The sequence below is a fragment of the Mus caroli genome, chromosome 8, assembly GCF_900094665.2.
Source record: "Mus caroli chromosome 8, CAROLI_EIJ_v1.1, whole genome shotgun sequence".
Taxonomy (NCBI): domain Eukaryota; kingdom Metazoa; phylum Chordata; class Mammalia; order Rodentia; family Muridae; genus Mus; species Mus caroli.
In genome coordinates, this window is record NC_034577.1 from 69,220,055 (window position 1) to 69,236,351 (window position 16,297).

Consider the following 16,297-nt stretch of genomic DNA (forward strand, 5'->3'; position numbering starts at 1 on the left):
AGTCAGGACTGGAACTCAAGCAGGTCAGGAAGCAGGAGCTGATGCAGCGGCCATGGAGGGATGTTGCTTGCTCAGCTTGCTTTCTTATAGAACCCAGGACTACCAGCTCAGGGACAGTACCCACAATAGGTCCTCCACCCTTGATCACTAACTGAGAAAATGCCTTACAGCTGGATTTCATGGAGGTATTTTCTCAACTGCAGCTCCTTTCTCTGTGATAACTCCAGCTTGTGTCAAGTTGACACACAAAACCAGCCAGTACAAACATGTAGCCAGGAAAAAAACAAGTAACAAGGGACATCATGGAGGGGTAATGAGTTAGAATAGCTCCAAACCTGCCCAATCTAGGCTTACGGTTGTAAATAAGTACCTGGATTATGTGTCTTTTCTATGGGCCAGCAAGAATTTATAATTCTTATTACAAAATTCTATGCAAATATACCCAGGCCTCCAAGCCCCCAAATCTGACATACTTCTGCCCTCAAACATTTTGGATAAGGAATACTTAACCTTAGTTAAGGTAGCTCCAGGGAATGCCTAGGTAGCCTCCTAGTCATTTTCTGTTGAGTCTTCTTGATTTCAGATCATTAAAGTCTACACACTAAGGGCACACTTTGTGCCACCTAGAATTACCCTATACAGTGGGGATAGTATAATAAGCTGTACCCAGTTATAAACTACAAAGCAGACCAGATCTTTGACTTAATGAGGGAGATAAATGATGCACACCTACTATTAGGTGAGCAAGAAAAAGATTCATGGGCAGTAATGTGCTATGCAGAGAATTAAAGTGAAGTGATGTAAGAGTGACCTGGTGACTCAGATAAGGTCCCTCTGGGGAGGTAACACTTAAGCTAACCACCTTTTTCTTGTTTCATCCTGTACAACAAAGGGAGGAGTTTGTAAAATTGTATGCTGTGTATCATAATTCCTGGTTGAGATTACATAACCACAAAACCTTCCCTGGAGTTCTGAGACAACCTGGTGGGCTAATGGGTCATGGTCGGAATTGACACCATCATTTTGCCTTGACAGATCCATAGTCCAGTAGATGAAGCTCCTTTGACCTTTCTGTGGTTTGGTTGAAAATAATCCCTCGAATATCAGGTGGACTACAGAAGTATGCAACTGTACCACCTAGCAGGGTCCAAGGCAGCTTGCAATTTATAATGGAATTATTTGGTATCTACAAATACAGAGTCTAGGAAGCAGGATAGAGAAAGTTGGAAGTCCAGAATCCCTCCAGCCTGACGAATCTCAGGCTCAAGCACACTGGGGGATCTGCCTTTGGGGGAAGGAGAAGAGTAGATAGAAAACCACCGACAACTTGGCAAACTTTCCTTGGACAGATACAGGCAGCCAGGCCTGTATCGGAGCTGCCTCCCTCACGTTGCCATCACGGATGGGCTTGTAATCCTGAGAAGGAGTCTTACTGTGGACTGCTGTGAGGTGTTTGGGCCATCACCCAAAAGATACATCTTCAGCAAACTGGAAGCTTATCATTCCCACTCAGTTCTGTGATAAAATACTCATGTATAATCAAATGCTCTTATTTTATTTTATTTTATTTTATTTTATTTTGTTAGTTAGCCAATTGTTGAGAAGTATTCAGTTGAAGACGTAGCTCAGTGGTAAAGTGTTTGCTTAGCATGTGTGAGCCTTTGAGCTTCATCCTAAGCACTAAAACCAACCAAAGCTGAGTGAGACTGAGACTCATCTTCATATAAAATCACACATATGTGCTCATATATGTAGGCACACAGAGTTTCTGGTCGCCATATCACTCATTATAGACTAGAGCATCTGGTTGTTTCCTGTGGTGTCCATGGACCCTGCCACTGGTTGGTTCAGGCAAAGTATTCATATGGGTGACTTGGCTGGTTGTTTTTCCAATGTTTTATCCTAAGAACAATTATTGATGTTACTATTGTTTTTATAATACATGGGGGAGTGAGTTTGCACATATCAAGATGTGTGTGTCTGTGTGTGTGTGCAGATCAGAGGACAACTTTGAGGAGGCGGTACTATCTTTAGAAGGCCTCCTGGGATTGATCTTGTCAGGCTTGCATGGCAATTGCCTTTATCCTCTGAGCCATTTCACTGGCCCATGCTTTCAAAGGTAGATAAGTCCTTTTCGTGCCCTTAGACTTGAAATACAGTCAGAGGACAAGGGACTAATAAGGAAAGCCTGATTGTAGGAGCAGTCCTTGTTGGAGTTGGAGGAGAATTGTACTTTTGGAAATGAGGCTGCTATGTCCTCTCCCTTGATAGACCTTGATCTATCAGTTGTCTTTGTTTTATCTGCACACACAGCACCTCCCTTTCACTGATCTCAATCTCAGAAAGACATGGGATGTTTTTCTCTTGAACTGTCTTTATGGGATCAGCTGAGTGGCCGATTCTATCTGCGTGCATTTCTTCTCCCCCAACTGCTAACAAGTCCAGTTTTCCATTTGTCAATTTCTATTAAATTTCCTAAGCCTTTTCCTCCTCCTCTCCTCCTCCTCCTCCTCCTTCTTCTCTCTCTCTCTCTCTCTCTCTCTCTCTCTCTCTCTCTCTCTCTCTCGTGTGTGAGATCAAGTTGGTAGATTTTCCATCATAGATAAGCTTGAAGACAAGCAGAAAGATACAGTTGATGGAGAAGTGGCTGTATTCTGGAAAAAAATACGTAAATGGAGTGAGTCAGAGATGTGCCCTGGAGGGGCCTGGACCAGCGACTTGTCTGACAGTGGGATAGTGCATAGTCTGGGCAAGGTCATGGCTCCCATCTGGGACAAATCAAGCCAAAACACCAAACACATATCTACTGTTATAGAATCACATTGAAATAAGCATTGATCATTAACCAGATAAGGGGACGGTAGTTTCGAACTAAAAAGGAAAAAATCTTTGGAATTCTCTCTATTGCTCTAGGGAGGTTCCATGACTCTTCTGATTCTATTTAGAGTTGGCATTACTGCTCTTAATTTAATTTCTCCCAAGCATAAACACATTTGATAGATTCTACTGAATCATCCTGATGCCAAAGCTTAGGAACCGAGGGGAGACAGAGGGAGGCCTGCTTCCTCAGGGAAGAGCAGCCTTGCAAAGGCAAACATAGTTATTTGTCCTTTATTATTTTCTAGTTCTAGGAGTTGATGTTTTTCCCAGTTTTATTATAGAAATAAAAAGCCACAGAGCCCTAGTGCAGACCAAATATAGACAGCGGGTTGTTTTTGTTACTACTCAGAGAAAAAGTACATCAGAAACACTTCCAAATGGAGGATTTCTTAAAAACCACTGGGGAGTTTTAAAATAGGAAGACCTCAGTAGCATTTCAGGACCAAGCAGTGTACGTGTGGTGGGTGTGTGTTCTGATGTAACTTTGCCTGTCTCAAGTGTGACATAAAATCAATAGAGATGGTGCAGCCTATTACAAACACAGGAACTGGGCATCACCAGCCTGGAAGGGCTAGGGGCCTCGCAGTGCATCCCTCTTCCAGGCATAGATCATCATCTTCTGTATACAGCCACTGTGTCAGCAGCTAGCAACACTGGTAAGAACAGAGCAGGTAGCAGGTTAATTTACATGCATGCTAGTTTCATGGCTGTTTGGACACATGTCCAACTAGGTCACTATGTTAATACTTTAAGACTTGTTGGGTAGATTTTATTTATATATTTATTTGTTTATCTATCTATCTGTTATTATTATTATTATTATTATTATTATTATTATTATTATTATTTATATTTGCTGTGCTGGGGATGGAAACTCAGTCCTCTCACGTGGTAGGTAAATAAACTACCCCTGAGCAAGACCTCTAGTCCCCAGGTAGGTTCATCTTTTGAATGAAAAGTAACATTTACTGCCTTACAAAAATACAACAGAGGTGACAGTGTAGTTTCTTGTTATGATGTTAGACTTCCATTTTATTTCCACAGACATGAACAGGTGCAAGAAGGGCCTAACAATGTGTTGACCAACTGACACCAAAAGACTTCTGACTCCTGAGCCCTTAGTTCCGGTCTGCTGAGTCACCACTAAGTATATTCCATTGCATTTATTTATTTACACATCTCATGTTGTGTTTCTGGCAGTTAGTACCATGTAACGTGGTGGGTGTTCACCGCCTGAGTCAGGGTTTCTACTTCTGTGATGAAACACCATGACCAGAAACAACTTGGGGAAGAAATGGTTTTTTATTTGGCTTATGCTTCTATATCACAGTCAGGACAGGAACTCAAACAGGGCAGGAATCTGGAGGCAGAAGCTGATGCAGAGGCCTTGGACGGGGGCTAACTGGCTTTTCTCTTCATGGCTTGTTCAGCCTGCTTTCTTATAGAACCCAGGACCACCAGCCCAGGGATAGCCCCACCCACAGTGGTTTGAACCATCTCCCATCTATCACTGTTTTATTGCCTATAGCCTGATCTTATGGAAACATTCTCTCAATTCAAATTCCCTCCTTTCAAAGGCTCTCTAGCTTGTGCAATCTGACATAAAAGTAGACAGTACATCTGTATTTGTGTTGAGTGAGAAGCTAAGCCAAGGGGTCTGGGCTGGAGGGAGGGAGGGAGAAGGAAGAGGAGAGTGGTATCGCAGAGGGACATTCAAGCCTACGCCTGGGAAAACCACAAGATGTAGAGTACAAAGGGGGAGCCCCAGTGCAAACTATGGATCTCAGTAATCAACCACAGCAGCACTTGCCCATTCCCTGCACCAAGGGTACTGCACCGCTGCCAAGTGTAAATGATGGGGAAACTGAGTGGAAAGGGAGGAAGAGGGCATGGAGAACTAATACAATTTCGGATTGCTTTTCTTGTGCACTTTAAACTGCTCTAAAGCGAGCAAGCAAACAAATCAACCCAGCAATAGAAAAAGACGAATCAAGATAATTTAGGTAGAAAACTGATTCTAACCAGAATAGGTCAAAATGAACTGCTTTGTTTCCACAATCCTTGGAAAGCATTAAAAGAACCTACAACTGGGTACCCAAACACTTTCCCATCTTTGTGACAGGATAAGGTTGATTTTCTTCATCATTTCCAAACCATGGGTGTCAGCTCCGGGCACACAAGCTTTCGGCCTGGACACATGAGGACAGGGCTTTTGGTTACATAGTGCTTTCTTAGAACCCTCCCCCACCACCCAAGGATGCTGGCCGTCCTGGCTTTACCCAGTCAGTGTAGGTAAAGTACAGTCTCTCATGAGTGTGGTTGTGTGCAAGGCAGGAAACAACTTGACGGGAAGGGAACCAACTACAGTTACGCTGACCAGAGATGATAGCACAGAGATAGGAGGTGGGTAGAAAAGTGCCACCGTCTTCTGCACAATTTGCCGAGGGGCAGATGATGCTCTCAATAATCGCATTATTGAGATATTGGTGGAAAGTGTAACAGAAAAGAATGAGAAATGACTTCCAAGTGTTTGCCTTGAATAGCCAAAAGATGGAGCTATATTTAACAGAATAGAAGAATATTATGGCAGCACAGGTTGGGATTATCAGGCTTATTTAGTGTATATTATGGTCTATTAGCCATCTGAGTGGAGGTGTCCAGTAAACAGAGACCATGGGTGTGTGTCTTCCTCTGGGTGGCCACACAGCATATTGGTTATTGGTTCCTAATTCTTCTGGAATGCAGGCTCCATCAGATCTGGGACTTTGCCTGTTTTGTTCACTGCTGTATATGCAGTATCAGGCTGCAAAAATTTACCAGAAAGGTAAAGGATGGATGAGAAAGCTGTTTAGTGAACAAAGGAGGGTGATGGATTAGACTCGACCATGAAGTATGTCTGAGTAAGGAAAATTGCAAGAAGAAACTTGCAAGGTATTATACAACAGACATTCCCTACAAAGATCTATTTTAAATGAGAAGACGGGGTAGGTGGTGGTGGCACACACCTTTAATCTCAGCATTCGAGAGGCAGAGGCAGGTAGATCTGTGAGTTTGAGACCAACCTGGTCTATAGAGTGAGTTCTAGGACAGCCAGGGCTACACAGAGAAACTCTGTCTAAAAAACAAAAACAAAACAAAACAAAACAAAACAAAACAAAATAAGACAAAATATCAAAACAAACAAAAAAGGAAATTAAAAAGGAAGAGACACTTGCTAAGCTTCTGTAAACTTATTTTCTGTTTAACAGGCCACTGCCAATACAGGCCCTTAGCTTCTGGATCGTTTCTACAAAGTTACTTGTTGGAAATGTGGTGAAGGTAGAAATTAGAACTGTTTGTATGAATAAATCATTGCCAGTCCATAAACAAAATGCACACTGAAGCCTGTGTATTCAGACCTATGATATTCTGAATGAAAAAATACATTTTATAAGTAAAAAAATGAAGCATCTTTTAAAAGATAATAGTTTAATAAACAAAACTGTTTACATCTATGTCTTACTCTAGACATGTATAGGTGTGTGAGACCCAGTGGTGCACTTGACTACTAACACACCGGGGCAGTATTTCTCAGCTCCAAAATTCAAGCAACTGGAACTTGATGTATTTTTTTTTTAATCTTGATTTTGATTCTTGATTCACTTTTAACTGTAATAAAATATTACAAAAAATTAAAATAGCTAGATTTCACCAATTATCTGACAGAAACTCCAGGAGACTTTTCGGTTGTACTATAACTGGGGATTAGAACAAAATAATACTGTCCTGGGGTTGTGGCTCTGTAGTAGAGCACTTTCCTAGTATATCAGAGGTCCTGGGCTTAATCCCCAGAGCAAAGAGTAAAACACACACACACACACACACACACACACACCACCCAAGGGAATAAAGAGAAAAGTGCAATACTTCCAAGTATAGGACTCTTGGCTCCATCAGGGACAAGGCTATGACAGGAAATCTTGCATCATCAAATCATTCAACCTAACAAATCCTTCCCGTAGCGACTTTCCTGTGCACAGCACCTTCCAGAATTTGTAATGGAACCACAAAACTTGCAACTACAAAAGTTGCAAGTATGGAAAGCTTGAGATTCTCATGTGTCAGAAGAACTGACCAAAGTGGGTTGTATAATAAACAGTCACCCAGAATCCTCTCCCAATATGTGTTTTGGCACAAACACAGGGCATTCTAAGATTACACCAAATCTATATGTACCCTAACACACACACACACACACACACACACACATACACACACACACACACACCCCGAGAGAGAAAGAGACAACCACAGAAAATTTGGCTAAAAGAAATGTACAATTATTTATATATTTATATACATACAAAATAAAAGATATTTGTCATTCTCACAGTCTGTAAACATCTGGGAAAATGCCCAGTAGAGTTACCAGGGCCCTTTGAAATAGTGACCACTGAGGAGTTGGGGACAGGATGGAAATTTAAGTTTGTCTCACAATCAGAGAGGAGCAAAGACTTAAAGGTTCATGGCAAGTGTAACTACATCTCGCTTAACACAATCAGCTCATTTGGCCACTTTGAAATTGCTTCCTGTCAGGAAAAAGGAATGAGCAGGAAAGCCTTGTAGCCAGTCATCACTGTAGGAGAAACTGAGAGAGTCAAAGGAAACATGCATTATATATGTGCTACTATTGTGAAACTTGTAGAAAATGCCCAGGCCCTCCAAGGCCACCCAGCATTTTTTTTCCTAGGTATGCTTCAGATGTGGGGCTGGAAGTCTCAGGCATACTTCAGTGACACATTTAATCTGCAGGACATGGTTTTACATTTAAAAAAATACATTAAAAAAGACTGGGCTTATGAAAAATAGAACCATTTGACCTAATGGCATTATGATTAATTATTATTATTTGGAGACGAATCCCTCTAGTTAGTGCAGGCAGTCTCCCACTCACCGTCCCTGCCTCAGCCTCCAGATGCCGAGTGGGAAGCACGGAGAACGTGCCATCTCGCCCAAGTATTATTAGTACTTTGGGGGGCAGAAGCAGGAGGATCTCTGTGAGTTCAAGGCCAGCCTGATTTACAAAACAAGTTTCAGGACAGCCAGGGCTACTAAGAGAAACCCTGTCTTGAAAAACAAATCCAAATAAACAAGCAAAATCCAACCAAATAACAACATAAAAAGAAAATACAGGTTCTTAAAGATTCGTTGGCTAGCAGCTACTAAGCTGCTGTGCTGGTAACTGGTCTGTGGCTGTGTCTGCAGCAGCTGTGGAAATCATGGTTTCCAAACAAAACAGTACCATAGAAACACCTAACTCCTCATCAGACGGTCTTCCTTCCCTCCTCCTCTTCCTCTCCTCTTCCTTTTCTTCAGAGTACAGGGAAAGAAGAGGAAACGGTCATTTCTAGGGTACCATGCAGTTATAAAATACCAACACTCGGTGATATTTCCAAAAGAGTTCTTTAACCTCACAATGTGTTTGGCTATAAAATAATAATAATTAATAATAATTAATCTTCTATAACTTTGAAACACTTTTTGTCTGTTTGTGTCTTGTGAGAACAGGTAGTCCCTGGCTTTTCCGAATTATGTTGATGAGGCTAACCTTGAACACCGGATCATCTTTCCTTACCTCTCCAATTCTAGGATTGTAGTCATGGGCCATCAAACGTAACAGAATTTCTAGGGCAGTGGTTCTCAACTTGTGGGTTGCTAATGATCCTTTAACAGGGGCAGGCTAAGACTATCAGAAATATCAGATAATTATAACAATTGAAGTAGCAACAAAAATAATCTTGTGGTTGGGGGATCACTGGAAAATGAAGAACTGTATTAAGGGGCTACAGCATTGGGAAGGTTGAGAACCACTGCTCTAGAATCTTAGGATGGACAGTTCCCACCGGCTGGTCCATAGAACTGCACGGTAGCTGGTCATGAACTTGCAAACTCTGTGCTCATGCAAAGGCGGCAGCTATGTGGCTTCCTTGAACCATCATCTCCTTTCTCCCCCAGCTCTAATTTTCAAGTGTTGGAAATGACATGCGCGGTATGCAAATCATATACAGTACTCAGGAAAGACCCATTGGCTATCGCTGGGACTGGTCCACCACGTGCTGTTGGGAGGGCAGGAGAGCTTTTCCTAGGATGGACTTAGAAAAGGAGCATTGGAGAGACTTGGGAACTTTTGGGAGCGCATCTGCGGCGTAATGGTTGTTTCCATCCTAGGACTTGAAGGCACACGGCTCGGTGTTTCTGCGGAGGGTTAGTTCATGCTGTCCTTGTGGCTGCTCCGTTCCGTGTTGTGGTTGTTCTGCTCTTGGTTCTTCCACTGGATACTCGTTCCATTCATGGGGACCGAGGTCATGAGGCTTTTGGACTGGTGACAACAGCAACAGAGGCAGGACTGCGGGTGGGAAAGAGAGAGAGAGAGTGTGTGTATAAATTACCCAGTCAGTCTGCTGCTCCATTCTGAGTCACACAGGAAGCTTGGGCCCTCCAGTGAGGAGTGCCCACGGACAACTGAGGATAGCCAGAGCTTGTCCTAACCAGACAGAGATCAGGAGCAGAGGTCTCTTGCTTTTCATTTTGGTTGTGTTCTTCATGTTTAAGAGGAGGGGCAGCGGTGCTGGTTGGGGCTGGGGGATGGTGGTGGTGCTCTTCCAGTGAATGAGGCAGATGCAGCTGGGAAAGAGCCTGGGGGACCTGCTTCTTCATCAGTGCATCTCTTATGAGGTGCTTGGTATCTGTCAGTACTTCAGGTGACCCTCACTACAGCCCCAGCTGTGGGTACTGTTGTTATCTCTTTATGAAGGACCATTGTGAGGCCTAAGGATAGGGAGAGCAGAATGCAAACTAGAAGCAAGGGCTCTCAAGACTGGATTCTCTTTCCCTTGGCCATTCCCTTGGGTGTGTATCTAATTTCTGAGCATTTTTAATGGGAATGTTCCCTTGCCTTCTAATTAATATATAAAGTAATCACCAAGTGATATCAAGTACAGCTTATGAAATATACTAGTTAGAACCTGGTGTGAGTGAATCCATTTCAGTCCCAGCACTTTGTGGTTTATAATCTTTCCAAGGAGACCTCAAGGCCATGGCAGCTGAAACTCCATTTTCAACTCTTATCTTCTGGGTAATATGTCTGTCTCTACTTAGATCACGGGTTCTGTGAGGGCAGTTATTGTGTTTTCCTTTTCAATCTTATGCAGTAGCTCACACATATTGAGTACTTATTGTCTCCATGTATATGTCTGTCTGTCTGCCACCTGTTGTCTGTCTGTCCATCCACCTGTCTTATGTCTATCTATCCACCCACATTGAGTTCTACTTACTGGATGATCACTTGGTTCATCAGTTTTCACAGTGAAGTAACTGAGGGAGCTAGAGGGGGGACTGATCACCTGTGGGTGAGACCATTAGCAGATGCTGAGCTGCACGGTCAGCAAAGGTTTCCCTGACCTCTACTCTACTATGGATAAAATGCACTGTGGGCTAAAGTTAAATATCTTGGTCCAAGATAGCACGACCCAGTAAACATTAGGGCTGTCCTAAGTCATTCCAGAACTAGAAACTGAGACATCAATAAGACAGGGGAGTTCCTACAGATATCGTTGATGTGTCTGGAAGGAACTTTGAAACAAAACGACGACTACAAGGGAAAGCACAGAGTGCAGATGCCCAGAGTAGTCAGTATATACTTTCCTTGGAAAGCGATTATTTATTATTTTTTAAGATTTGCTTTTATTTTATAGTGTTTGCCTGCACGTGCACCAGGAGTGTGCCTGGGGTCTCAGGAAGCCGGAAGAAGGCATTGAATCCTCTGGAACTGTAGTTACAGATGGTTCTAAGATACCATATGAGTGCTGGGAATGGACCTGAGTCCTCTGCAAGAACAGCAAATGCCCTTAACTGCTGGACCACCTCCCCAACTCTGAAAAGGTTGTTATTAAATCCAATTTAATTGCTGTTAGTGAGAGCTCTCTTAGCCCCAGAGCTGATTTCTGCTGGAGACAGGCTAAAGTCTAAGACAATGAAAGGCATGAATTGGCTTTCTGGACTTAGGATGCCTGGTGCTTATATTTGAGCCTTCCATTTGAAGAGAGGCAATGAATTGGATGCAATGAAGTCAGTCTCTTTAGCATTAACCTCTGAAAGTATCATCTGAATATGTATCGTTCTTCTGCTCTGATGACAGCCTTGATCTTCTTTCTAGGTAACAAAAAGTGATTTTCACTTCTTGAATGAAGAGATGAAGAGGAGGGTGCCTGATCAAAGCAGTAGCAAAACTGAATTGGCTGTGACTGTTTACTATGGAGTACCCTGATTTGGCTGCCAGGGAGAGAGAGAGAGAGAGAGAGAGAGAGAGAGAGAGAGAGAGAGAGAGAGAGATCTTGTAAAACAGTCTTACCTGAAAACAATTTTTGAATTTCTTGCTCACAAAATATAGAGCTATTGGGTTTATGCAAGAATTCATGGTTGCCAGGTTAATGCCAATGTAATCCATTAGCAGCAAGAAGCTGGAGCAAAAGAAAACACTGTCGTTAGAACACATTGCTTTAGAATCTGCTGGGTGGCATTTACCACCAGATCAGCATCTCTCCTAGCCAAAGCAATGTCTTATGGGTAGCAGTTAGGATTTTATAAGAAGCACTGCAGGATCATTGCATTGTTTAGTGGAAGCCCTTGTGCACTGCCTCAGGAAGGAAGTAGCACGATTATTGACAGGACTCACACAAACTTTGGGATCAGTGGTAGGCTGTGTCAGCTAAAAACATATAATTAAGTTTACAATGTTAAGTTTCAGAACTTATGAATGTAAAAAGCAGCGAACCTCTAACTTCTTAATGAAATGGGTACCTGAGCAGTTCACACCGGTTCTTATCCATCTCATCATATACAGTTTTCTTCAAAATGCGGCTTAAGTGAAGAGGGAACCAGCACAGGGCGAAGATGACAACCAAGCAGAAGACAGTCTTTGCCACTTCTCGACGCTAAGGGCAAGTTCATGCAAACAAGGATAAAGGTTAGTGCTATCACATCCAGGGATAGTGACACATAAGGACGGAGGAGATACCATGGAAAAGTCTGGAGAGTGACCTTAGTATGATGTCACTTTTGAAGACCCAGAGTGTAACTGTCTCATGGAAGAGTCATAACCATGCTTTTGGGCAGTTGCCAGCTTTGAGATGTCCTGAGGACAACAGTAGAAGCCTATGCCAGAAGGAAAGCAGGAACTGACAAGAGTCGACACCATGGTTGTGTCTAAGCATGGGGACAAGTGTGTTTGTGAGTCTAAGCATGTGGCCATGTGTGTTTGTGAGTCTAAGCATGGGTGCATGTGTGTTTGTGAGTCTAAGCATGGGTGCATGTGTGTTTGTGAGTCTAAGCATGTGGCCATGTGTGTTTGTGAGTCTAAGCATGTGGCCATGTGTGTTTGTGAGTCTAAGCATGGGTGCATGCATATTTTCAAGGAGTGGGGATGGCTAGAGGGTGACCACTTAGTGATTAGTTAAGTGCTGAATGCTAGGTAACTGGCCTCAGTAATGGCATGATACCCAAGGAAACGGAACACAGCAAGAAAGTCAACAAGTCCATAGAAGTCCAGCCTGTTTCACTCATTGTTGATTTTGAAGCTACTATTGAAATTGTTTTGCTTGTATTTACTATTTACGTATTTAGTCTGAGACAGGGTCTTGCTTTCTTGTCCAGGCTGGTCTTGAATTCCTGTGCCTAAGAGATTACATTGCCCAAGTCTCCCTTGTGTTTAGATTATGGACCTATGCCTCTATGCTGAGTTGAGATTTGTGGCTAATTTTAAAATTCCTTTTTATTGATGTGTAGTTTTCAAAGATCTGCTGTTTGCAAACCGAGGATAAGGGGAGGAGTTTTCAGCAGTGCTGGTTAGAGGCACTTGGCATGTTGACGAATGAGTGACTCCAACTGAAGCCTTACCAGCCTCCGAGGTGACTTGTGGACTGAACATCCAGAGGTTAGGAATTATCTGGACCTCTTCATTTGGGTTCAGACTGCTGAGGTATATCACCCCACTCACATTTAGGAACATAAAATGCAAGCTGTCTGTAATGGGGGTCAACCAATGTCAAAACCAATAGGAAAAGGGCTGAGAAATTCTGGAAAATAACGTTGACTTAATCCAAGGCAACTAACATTAAGTTCAGGAAGCCTGCAATAAATCCATCCAGTTGATCCCTTCCCTGAGATTCTGTTATCCCAAACTACTGCAGAAGCCCAAAGACCTGGAGCCCTTAATCTTCCACAGTCATGAGACCAGCTGGGGTACGGTGCCAGAGACCAGTCTGGAGGAGAGACATAAAGTGTTCCAATTTGTGAGACTGAGGACTTTGTAAAGCTGTTTTTTTTTTTAGACAAGGTTTCACTATTTATCTTTGGCTGGCCTGGGGCTCACTATGTAGACCAGGCTGGACCCAAACTCAGAGATTGACCTGCACCTGGTCTTCAAGGGTTAATTTTACACCTGAAGACTCTGCATCATTCATGCCTGAACAAAGCCAGGCTAAGGCTTCTCACAGCAAACACTACTGTCAGTCAGAGGTAATTGCTACCATTTGTAACACATTAGAACTTATAGGGCACACATACGCACAGCACTTCCTCAGAGTCTTATAATGGCACTGATTCATGTCTTATTATGGCCAATTTGCAGACAAGGGGCTGAGGAAGTCGCACAGCAGTTGGACCGTGCTAATGTGTGCCTGTGTGTGATAATTACACAGGCAGGCTGTAGGAACTCCATGGACCGCTCATGCTGCCTGGGGGTGTGAGTGAATATTTGTACACACTTTCCCATTGCTCTTACTGTTACTTTATCAACCAACATAAATTAGTTGTTTGTTGACTGTCTTCTAGGAACTGGACACTGTTAGGAACCCTATATGCCATTGGCAACCTACAAATATATTACTATGCGCTTAGGAGAAATTGGAAGCTTAGAGATGTGAGGTAATCTGTCCAGTCACATGACTGGGAACTGCTTTGCCTTCTAAAGGCCTGAAGTACCCACAACTGTTCTAGCTGCTGCCTAAAAGAGACATTTGCTCCCACAGGCATGTTCAAATTCCTCCTAAAAGATACATTTGCTCCCACTGGCATGTTCAAATTCTTCCTAGAATTTTGGGCCTCCAAGATTTTCACCCCATGTTGCTGTTTTCAGTTAAATTTCCTACCACAAGTCTTATTTGAGATGCTCCTAGGAACAAATTGAAGTCTGTTTTCTTTCTCCGGAGTGCCTGGTGTCCATTCCATGTTCTCCTGGGGCTTTTTCCCCTCCGACTGAAGCAGACTGTATCCTCTGCTTTCCCACCAAATAACACACAGCCTCCTTCCCACCCAGACAGTTTCTCCACAGTCCCATTTCATGTGTCCCCCAGTTGAGTGCCCCATCTGTGTGCCCTGGCTGTGTGCTGTATGGCTGTGTGCCCTGGCTGTGTGCTGTATGACTGTGTGCTGTATGGCTGTGTGCTGTATGGCTGTGTGCTGTATGGCTGTGTGCTGTATGGCTGTGTGCTGTATGGCTGTGTGCTGNCTGTGTGCTGTATGGCTGTGTGCTGTATGGCTGTGTGCTGTATGGCTGTGTGCTGTATGGCTGTGTGCTGTATGGCTGTGTGCTGCATTGCCCCACTTTATTGTCTAATTGATTGTATTTGTATTTTATTCTATGACTAGACTTCAGATCCCACAAAGGAAGATGGCCACATGCATTTTTCTGCTCTGGCCCAATCCTAGGCCCATTTCAATTCATCCACACACACATGCTCAATTCACGCTTGGCAAAATAAGCAAGAGTTAACTATCTTTAAGCCCAGCCTCCCCGGGCCATCTGGTTCACAGGCAGGAGCCCACTTCCCCAAAGGAATTCCTAAGGCTATATAAAGAAACAGCTCCAAGAGAACATTTTTATTTTTAGAAAATCAGGGTAAATCTGTTACATACAACATGGTCATGTGCAGTTCAATGACAGAGAGGTTCTGAGAAATGTGTAGTTTGGAAATTTCAACACTGAGCAAACATCATAGAATTGGATGGTACTATCTATCTCACGGTAGGCTGTATGGCCTAGCCTATTGCTCCTAGAATACACATCTGCACAACATATTACTGCACGGCATACTGGAGTATGCAAGTGTGTCTCGTTAGTGAATTGTGCTAATGGATGATCAATGCCTCCATGGTATGCTGATTTCCAAAGGCCTCAGCCACCTTCTTGTGAATTGTATTTACCTGTTTGAGGTGCTCACTAAGGGCGATCCGCAAGCTGCCATTCCTCCTGTTGAGCATCTCACAGGTCATGAGGGTGTAGAAGATTGCTGTGCACACCAAGGGCATGCAGAAGTAGAACCCAAAGAGCCACCAGTCCTTCACATCTTGGTAAAACTGTCCAGGGAGGAAGAGGGAAGACAGGACATTGGAATGAAATCTGAGAGGCACCCTGCTCACCTCAAAGTCTCTGTGCTTGTGGATATAGTTTATATATCCATCCCCTGCGCCCCCCACCCCATCCTGCTTTGACAGCACTGAAGGCCCTGCAGCTGTGCTCAGAATTTTTTTTTTAATCACTGGATCCCATTTTATCACATGATCACTGGATCATACCTAGGTGCTTCACACATGCTGCTGAGCGGTAACACATAAAAAATGCATATTAAAACAGTCTAGTTATCCCTACAAGGATCTTTCTAAGAAGCCAGTGCTGATTTCTACTACACAATGGATCAGTACAAAGCGCCTCCTCTTAAAAGTTCATACGAAGGGACTGGAGACACTTCCATCCTCGTTTATTGATGAACCTCAACATTTTGATAAGATCGGCTGATCTTAAAGTGAACTTACCATGAGGGTCCCATTTAGGAACAGTGAAGGCTATCAATGAATGGCTTATCTGTGTAGCTGCAGTTAGTGGAAGTCAGCCCTTTGCCTGGTATGTCTGCTATGTGACCCCAGAGTCAGCCGGCTCAGCCATCAATAACTCCTCTCTCTCTTTCTTAATACTTGCCACCTGGAAATACTAAAGGGAGGCATTCTAGCTAAAGGCTGACTTCTCTCTCTTTCTCTTCTCTCTCTCTCTCTCTCTCTCTCTCTCTCTCTCTCTCTCTCTCTCTCTCTCTCTCGGCAAGAATTTATACAAATCCAGAATATCCAGCTTCCTGTCTTTTTAATGGAGGATTAAAATCCAAGTTTATTCTAATGAATTCACCTCAGACTTGGGAAGACATGCCTTTTACTTCCTTATGTTCTTTCTCCAGATTATTTATTGAGGATAACATGCCTTCTTGTGGTAGTTTGATCAGTTCCCACAGACATGCCCACCATGTTCCTTGAACACTACAGCTTCTGTATGGAAAGCAGCCCTTTCCATACAGAAAATGGTTCTATAAGAAGTCCAGACAAGGTTCCTTAC

General features: G+C 43.2%; 1 protein-coding gene across 2 annotated transcripts in view; it reads right to left on the reverse strand.

Moving 5' to 3' along the window:
• Nucleotides 1-7,182: 7,182 nt before the first annotated feature.
• Nucleotides 7,183-16,297, reverse strand: part of Ednra (endothelin receptor type A) — a 61,576-nt gene continuing 52,461 nt past the window's right edge. The window contains exons 5-8 of one of the 2 annotated variants that reach the window (XM_021170016.2): nt 15,121-15,273; nt 11,719-11,852; nt 11,270-11,378; nt 7,183-9,265 (exon numbers count right to left, since the gene is read on the reverse strand). In XM_021170016.2, the coding sequence (XP_021025675.1) occupies nt 9,125-9,265; nt 11,270-11,378; nt 11,719-11,852; nt 15,121-15,273 (537 nt within the window). In that variant the 3' untranslated portion in view covers nt 7,183-9,124. The remainder of the gene's footprint in view (nt 9,266-11,269; nt 11,379-11,718; nt 11,853-15,120; nt 15,274-16,297) is intronic. The other variant, XM_029480906.1, reaches the window with a different exon arrangement.